At 55.0% G+C, this 8758-nt stretch overlaps 1 protein-coding gene across 1 annotated transcript in view; it reads right to left on the minus strand.

The window, feature by feature from the left end:
* Positions 1-885: 885 nt before the first annotated feature.
* Positions 886-8758, minus strand: part of LOC106893509 (zinc finger protein 62-like) — a 27867-nt gene continuing 19994 nt past the window's right edge. The window contains 4 exon segments of the mRNA XM_014951553.1: positions 886-1897; positions 2558-2757; positions 6848-7583; positions 8141-8313. Of these exon segments, the coding sequence (XP_014807039.1) occupies positions 1116-1897; positions 2558-2757; positions 6848-7583; positions 8141-8313 (1891 nt within the window). The 3' untranslated portion in view covers positions 886-1115.

The following is an 8758-nucleotide window of genomic DNA, read 5'->3' on the forward strand; positions in this document are numbered from 1 at the left end:
GTCCCCCCCTCACGTCCAGACCGCGGCCTGTGTTTACCTCCCGCTCCCCACACCGCCTCCACGGCCCGGACACACCGGAAACGGAAGCGCTCCACGACGCCCCGCTCTTCTCCTCCTGCCGTACAACATGGCGACCCCCAGCGCCCCGCCGTCACCCGCCGTCTCTGCCGCCCGCCCGGTGCCCGGCGGCCTCAGGCCGGGCTCGGAGGCGAGTCCCGAGGAGCGAGGAGCCGCCGCGCTCGGTTTGATCCCGAATTCGCCTCAGGGCGAGGCGGGGAAAGGGCGGCGAGGGAGGTGGGAGAGGCCGCCGCCATCTTGTGTTACGGCGCCGCCGCGCCTCAAGATGGCGGCCGCCGCCTGGAAACTCCATTAAAGGCGGGCAGAGGCCGAAATAGGGCCTGTAGGCCCCTATGGGCCCCTACAGTGGATCCCACTATGGGGTATCCACTTTTTTGTCCCTAAGTTGGGCTCTTGTGCCGTGTCGTGTCCCCAACCCTTCTCAAGGTACCTCCTGCCTTGGAGCCTTGATCCTCTGCTGGGATCACCTGGCTCTTGGCTGACCCCAAATGGGGCTGAAAACATCAAGGAATTGAATTGAGGCATCAAGAAAAAGCCCATTTTAACTTGATTTCTTTTATCTTGGGTGAAACTCATAGGTCTCCCCTCCCTCCCTTCCCCTCATCTCGAATCTAAGGCAAAAATAACAGAGGATGGGGGTGGCTTTTTTAAAAACACCCCCCCAAAACCCACCCTTTATATATAAAAACACATAAGGGAAGAAATATAAGAGTTGGTGGGCTATGCGTGAATGGGTTGGCTTCCCCTTGGTGCGACCACCAGGGACCACCAGGATGCATCTGAGATACCATCAGGATGCACCCCCCCCACCCCAAAAAACCCAACCTTTATATATAAAAACATGTAGGGAAAGAAAAATAAGAGCTGTTGGGATGTCTGTAGATGGGTTGGCTGCCCCTTGGTGCGACCACCAGGGACCACCAGGATGCATCTGAGATACCATCAGGATGGGGCTGGTCCCCAGTGGGGTTGTCCCCATCTTTGGATGGTGTGGAGATGTTGAGGAAGCGTTGACCTACGTTGGGAGAACCATCGGGTCACGGTCTGGTGTGGGTCCTCCAGTGCCGCACCAGCTCGGGGTTGCTCTTGAAGCTCTTGTGACACTGGGAGCACTGGTAGGGCCTCTCGGTGCTGTGGACCCTCCTGTGCCCCACCAGCCCCAAGTTGCTGGTGAAGCTCTTGTGACACTGGGGACACTTGTAGGGCTTCTCCCCGGTGTGGGTCCGCCAGTGCCTCACCACCCCCGAGCTGTTGGTAAAGCTTTTGTGGCACTCGGGGCACTTGTAGGGCTTTTCTCCTGAGTGGATGCGGTGGTGGATGGTCAAGGTGGACCTGTGCCTGAAGCTCTTCCCACATTCCTCACACCGGTATGGCCGCTCGTCCGTGTGGGTCTTGCGATGCTGCCGGAGCGTGGAGCTGTCGTGGTAGCTCTTCCCACAGTCGGGGCACTCGAATGGCGTCTCTCCAGTGTGGATCCTTCGGTGGGTGTTGAGGTTGAAGCGACGGTTGAAGCGGCGCCCGCAGTCCTGGCAGCTGAAGGGGCGTTCGCCCGTGTGGATCCGATGGTGGTTGACCAAGGCTGAGCGGCAACTGAAGCTCTTCCCACATTCCTGGCAGGTGTTGGGTGCCTCTTCCCTTCCATTGTCCCCTGGGAGGGGGGATTCCCCGGGATGGGTCCTTGGAGACAGCTGCTGGCTGGAGGTTGGGGGTTCCATGGGTTCATCCTCCTGGTGAGGAACATCCTCCTGGTGTTTCTCCTCCTCCTTGATTGATCCCAAATCTGTTGGGGAGAGGGAACATCTCCAGGAGCAATCTCCGGCTGGGAGAGGGTTCAAATGGAACAGGGACAGGGAAAGGGTCAGCCAAGAGCCAGATGGTCCCAGCAGAAGATCAAGGAAGAAGGGGTTGGAGACATGGTGGAATGAGGGATGGGGTCATGGTGGAAGGAGGAATAAGGATGTGATAGAAGGGTTGGTGTCATGGTGGGAGAAGGGCTGGGGTCACGGTGGCAGAGGAGATGGGGTCATGGTGGCAGATGGGATGGAGACATGGTGGGAAGACAGATGGGACAGGGATGGGGAATGGCAAAATGGAGGAGGACAGGGTGGGATGGGAGAAGGGATGGGTCTCCAGTGGGAGAAGGGATGGCAAGATGGCGGGAGGTGTGATGGCGACATGGTAGGAGAAGGTTTGAGGTCCTGGTGGGAGAAGGGATGGGGACACAGGAGGAGAAGGGCTGTTGTCATAGTGGCAGGAGAAATGTGGACATGGTAGGAGAAGAGATGAGGACGTGGTGGGAGAAGAGATGGGGACGTGGTGGGAGAAGGTTTGGGGTCACCCTGGGAGAAGGTTTGGGGACCTGACACGGCACAAGAACCCTCCTTAGGGCCAAAGCACCCCCAACCCCACGTTCCCCCAGCCCCTTGTCCCCACCAAAGCCACCCCTCAGCCACCGTCCCACCCCCCCAGGGCCTCTCACCCGCTGGGACCACGCTGTCCCCGTTCCTCTTCCCGGTGTCCCCAGCGCAGGCCGTGGGGAGCGGGACGAGAGGTGCAGCAGCGTCCTCCATGGCCGTCACCTCCGTGGGGACAACCCTATGGGGGGGACAACCCCAAACGCTGTCACCCCAGTGGCACCCGGGCGTTCGCCCGTGTGGATCCGATGGTGGTTGACCAAGGCTGAGCGGCAACTGAAGCTCTTCCCACATTCCTGGCAGGTGTTGGGTGCCTCTTCCCTTCCATTGTCCCCTGGGAGGGGGGATTCCCCGGGATGGGTCCTTGGAGACAGCTGCTGGCTGGAGGTTGGGGGTTCCATGGGTTCATCCTCCTGGTGAGGAACATCCTCCTGGTGTTTCTCCTCCTCCTTGATTGATCCCAAATCTGTTGGGGAGAGGGAACATCTCCAGGAGCAATCTCCGGCTGGGAGAGGGTTCAAATGGAACAGGGACAGGGAAAGGGTCAGCCAAGAGCCAGATGGTCCCAGCAGAAGATCAAGGAAGAAGGGGTTGGAGACATGGTGGAATGAGGGATGGGGTCATGGTGGAAGGAGGAATAAGGATGTGATAGAAGGGTTGGTGTCATGGTGGGAGAAGGGCTGGGGTCACGGTGGCAGAGGAGATGGGGTCATGGTGGCAGATGGGATGGAGACATGGTGGGAAGACAGATGGGACAGGGATGGGGAATGGCAAAATGGAGGAGGACAGGGTGGGATGGGAGAAGGGATGGGTCTCCAGTGGGAGAAGGGATGGCAAGATGGCGGGAGGTGTGATGGCGACATGGTAGGAGAAGGTTTGAGGTCCTGGTGGGAGAAGGGATGGGGACACAGGAGGAGAAGGGCTGTTGTCATAGTGGCAGGAGAAATAAAATTAACTCGTGGGTTGAGATAAAGATGGTTTAGAAGAATGAGAATGGAAGAGAAAATAAAAATAATGAGAAGAATGGTGAAAAAATAGACAAAATGAGAAAAAGTCCTTGACTTAATATAAACATCGCTCAGCAACAACTACAACAATATGTCTTATTGACATTCCTCTCTTACCAGCCCCCAAACTGGGAAAATTAACCCCATCCCAGCCCAAACTGGGACACTGGGATGTGGTGGATCGATGGGAGAAAAGGGGATGCTCTAAATTAATCGTTTAATATGAAGCGAGAGCTGAAAAACACCCAGGAGTGGGGGGGTTGGACCCCAGTGGGCAACTGGGACCTCAAAACCGGTCATCAACCCCCCCACCTCGTTGGGATGGGGAGAAAAATTAAAAAATTAACTCGTGGGTTGAGATAAAGATGGTTTAGAGGAACAGGAATGGAAGGGAAAGTAACAGTAGTGAGAAAAATGGAAAAATAATAAACAAAATGAAAAAAGTCCTTGACTTAATATAAACATCGCTCAGCAACAGCTACAACAATATGTCTTATTGACATTCCTCTCATACCAGCCCCCAAACAGGGAAAATTAACCCCATCCCAGCCCAAACTGGGACACCGGGACACGGTGGATCGATGGGAGAAAAGGGGATGCTCTAAATTAATCGTTTAATATGAAGCGAGAGCTGAAAAACACCCAGGAGTGTGGGGGTTGAACCCCAGCGGGCAACTGGGACCTCGAAACTGGTAATTCCCCTCCCCCACCTTGGTGGGATGGAGAGAAAAATTTTAAAATTAACTCGTGGGTTGAGATAAAGATGGTTTAGAAGAATGAGAATGGAAGAGAAAATAAAAATAATGAGAAGAATGGTGAAAAAATAGACAAAATGAGAAAAAGTCCTTGACTTAATATAAACATCGCTCAGCAACAACTACAACAATATGCCTTATTGACATTCCTCTCTTACCAGCCCCCAAACTGGGAAAATTAACCCCATCCCAGCCCAAACTGGGACACTGGGATGTGGTGGATCGATGGGAGAAAAGGGGATGCTCTAAATTAATCGTTTAATATGAAGCGAGAGCTGAAAAACACCCAGGAGTGGGGGGGTTGGACCCCAGTGGGCAACTGGGACCTCAAAACCGGTCATCAACCCCCCCACCTCGTTGGGATGGGGAGAAAAATTAAAAAATTAACTCGTGGGTTGAGATAAAGATGGTTTAGAGGAACAGGAATGGAAGGGAAAGTAACAGTAGTGAGAAAAATGGAAAAATAATAAACAAAATGAAAAAAGTCCTTGACTTAATATAAACATCGCTCAGCAACAGCTACAACAATATGTCTTATTGACATTCCTCTCATACCAGCCCCCAAACAGGGAAAATTAACCCCATCCCAGCCCAAACTGGGACACCGGGACACGGTGGATCGATGGGAGAAAAGGGGATGCTCTAAATTAATCGTTTAATATGAAGCGAGAGCTGAAAAACACCCAGGAGTGTGGGGGTTGAACCCCAGCGGGCAACTGGGACCTCGAAACTGGTAATTCCCCTCCCCCACCTTGGTGGGATGGAGAGAAAAATTTTAAAATTAACTCGTGGGTTGAGATAAAGATGGTTTAGAAGAATGAGAATGGAAGAGAAAATAAAAATAATGAGAAGAATGGTGAAAAAATAGACAAAATGAGAAAAAGTCCTTGACTTAATATAAACATCGCTCAGCAACAACTACAACAATATGCATTATTGACACTCCTCTCATACCAGCCCCCAAACTGGGAAAATTAACCCCATCCCAGCCCAAACTGGGACACTGGGACACAGTTGATCGATGGGGTAAAGGGAATGCTCTAAATTAATCATTTAATATTAGGTGAGAGCTGAAAGACCCACAGGAGTGGGGGGGTTGAACCCCAGCCATCAACCGGGACTTTGAAACCAGTAATTCCCCCCCAAGCCCCAGTGGGATGGGGAGAAAATTTTAAAAAATAACTTGTGGGTTCAGATAAAGAGAATTTAGAAGAACAGGAATGGAAGAAAAGAATAAAAATAATGAGAAGAATGTTAAAAAAATAGACAAAATGTGAAAAAGTCCTTGACCTAATATAAACATCGCTCAGCAACAACTGCAACAATATGCATTATGGACATTCCTGTCATACCAGCCCTGAAACACGGCAACCACTGGGAGAAAATTAACCCCAGCCCAGCCCAAACCAGTAGAACCCATCAGCTACTGGCTCTGGACACTCCTGGGTGAGAATGTCGACCCTTATCTTTAAAGGGGATGAACTGGTTTTGTGCTTCCCAAAGAGCTCCCAGCACTCGCCAACTGCTCCTCTTCCAACCAATCTCTGGGGAGTTAAAATCACCCATAAGAACCAGGCTCCGTTGACCCAAAACTTGCTTAAAGTGACCCAAATATGGTTTCGTTGGCCGCATCATCGTGATTTGGAGGGGTTGGGAGCAGCTGCCCACCATCAGATCCCGCTTTGGAGATGACCCCTCCCGATGGTGACTCCAACTTGGTGACCCACCAAGGGGTCTCACACCCTCCAGGGGCAGAAGATGCTCCCAGCCCATCCAAAATTGGGGACTTTTTGATAGTTTTCCCCTCCAAAAAAGGCTCTTCCACCCACATGAGCCCTTGCTTTGACCCCACCACAGAGATACTCGCACGAGGCCAACACACAAACGCTTTTATTTTGGCCCTAATTTACTTTCAATCCAGCCCCATCCATTAATACGACCCAAAATAGGTTGAAAACATCGAGAAAATGAACTGAGACATCAAGAAAGACCCTGTTTGGCTGTGATTTCTTTTCTCTCGGGTGAAGCTCATGGGTCTCCCTTCCCTCCCTTCCCCCCATCTTGAATCTAAGGCAAAAAAAAACAGAGGATGGGGGTGGCTTTTTATAAAATCAACCTCACAAAGCCGTTTTCCATATAAAAATATACAGTCAAAAGGAAATAAACCGGTGGGATGTATGTGGGTGGGTTGGTTACCTCTGGGTGCCACCACCAGGGACCCCCAAGATGTGTCTGAGATGCCACCAGGATGGGGCTGGCCCCCAGTGGGGTTGTCCCCATCTTCAGTTGGTGGCTTTTATGATGGGAGACGAGATGAAGTGGAGCCAAAAGCTCTTCCCACAACCCTGAGGCTTCTTCTTGTTGTGGATCCTCCGATGGTGGATGAGTTTGGGGCTGGAGGTGAAGTTTTTGAGGCAAATCAGGCAAATGTCGGGTTTCTGCTCCAGCTGGGACCACCGGTGAGCGATGGCTGAAGCCTCTCCTGTGGTGGGGGCAGTATCTTTCCCCCCGCTGTGTGCCCAGAAGATCTTGGAGAACCCAAGAGGGTTGGAAAAGCTCTTCCCAAAGGTTGAGGAAGGGATGATTGTCCTACACGATGTGTCTCTGCTGATGCCGGACCAGCGTGGAGTTGTTGCGGAAGCACCGGCCGCACTGGGAGCAGTCGTAGGGCTTCTCCCCCGTGTGGGTCCGCCAGTGCTGGACCAGTCCTGAGCTGTAGGTGAAGCTCTTGGAACACTGGGAACACTGGTAGGGCTTCTCCCCGCTGTGGCTCTGGAGATGTTGCTTCAGCTCCGGGCGGCTCTTGAAGCTCTTGGGGCACTGGGAACACTGGTAGGGCTTCTCCCCGGAGTGGAGGCGGTGGTGGATGGTCAGGGTGGATCTCTGCCTGAAGCCCTTCCCACATTCCTCACACCGGAACGGCCGCTCGTCCGTGTGGGCTTTGCGGTGCTGCCGGAGGGCAGAGCCCTCGTGGAAGCTCTTCCCACAATCGGGGCACTCGTAGGGCTTCTCCCCGCTGTGGGTCCGGCGGTGGGTGGCCAGGAGGGAGGGACGGTTGAAGCGGCGCCCACAGTCCTGGCAGCTGAAGTGTCGCTCTCCCGTGTGGATCCGATGGTGGTTGACCAAGGCCGAGCGGCAACTGAAGCTCTTCCCACATTCCTGGCATTTGTTGGGTGCCTCATCCTTCCCGTTGTCCCCTGAGAGCGGGGATCCCCCCGGATGGGAGCCTGGAGACAGCTGCTGGCTGGAGGTTGGGGGTTCCACAGGTTCATCCTCTTGCTGAGGAGCATCCTCCTGGTGTTTCTCCTCCTCCTTGATCGACCCCAAATCTGTTGGGGAGAGGGAACATCTCCAGGAGCCGTCTCAGGCTGGGAGAGGGTTCACGTGGAGCGGGGACAGGGAAAGGGTCAACCAAGAAGGTCCCAGAAGAAGATCAAGGTTCGAAGGCGGAAGGGACCTTGGGAAGGGTTGGGGACATGGTGGAACAAGGGATGGGGATGTGGTGGGAGAAGAGATGGGAACGTGGTGAGAGAAGGGATGGGGACACTGTGGGAGAAGGGGTGGGATGTGGTGGGAGAAGAGCTGGGGCCATGGGGCGAGAAGGGATGGGGGTCATGGTGGGAGAAGGATTGGGGACACAGTGGGAGAAGGTGGCAAAATGGATGGGGACATGGTGGGAGAAAGGGACAGGGACACCGTGGTGGGAGAAGGGACTGGGACGTGGTGGTAGAAGGTTTGGGGTCACCCTGGGAGAAGGTCTGGGGACCAGACACAGCACAAGGACCCTCCTTAGGGCCAAAGCACCCCCAACCCCACGTTCCCCCAGCCCCTTGTCCCCACCAAAGCCACCCCTCAGCCACCGTCCCACCCCCCCAGGGCCTCTCACCCGCTGGGACCACGCTGTCCCCGTTCCTCTTCCCAGTGTCCCCAGCGCAGGCCGTGGGGAGCGGGACGAGAGGTGCAGCAGCGTCCTCCATGGCCGTCACCTCCGTGGGGACAACCCTATGGGGGGGACAACCCCAAATGCTGTCACCCCACTGGCCCCCAGGGTGGGGGGTTCAGGATTTCCCCTAAAAAAAGGGATTTCTGGGAAAAATGATGGGTGGTGAAGAGGGGCCTGAGGGGATCTGGGGTGGGGCCTTGACCCACGACAGGGCATCACCGGGATGCAGGAGCTGGGGACGGGCACACCCCACTGTGGGGAGCTGTGGGGGGGTCCCCACTCATCGTGGGTGTCCCTGGGGTCCCTGTCAACCCCCTGCCTTCCCCTAAAGCTCCCCTCACCGCCATTCCCCCTCTTTCCCCCCCCAGGCCGCGGCCTGTGTTTACCTCCCGCTCCCCACACCGCCTCCACGGCCCGGACACACCGGAAACGGAAGTGCCCGACGACGGCCCCGCCCGCCTCCTTCTGCCGTACAACATGGCGGCCCCCTGCGCCCCGCCACCGCTCGACGTTTCCGCCGCCCGCCCGGAGCCCCGCGGCCTCAGACCGGGCGCGGAGGAG

This window comes from Calidris pugnax, unplaced genomic scaffold, assembly GCF_001431845.1.
Source record: "Calidris pugnax isolate Ruff unplaced genomic scaffold, ASM143184v1 scaffold218, whole genome shotgun sequence".
NCBI lineage: Eukaryota > Metazoa > Chordata > Aves > Charadriiformes > Scolopacidae > Calidris > Calidris pugnax.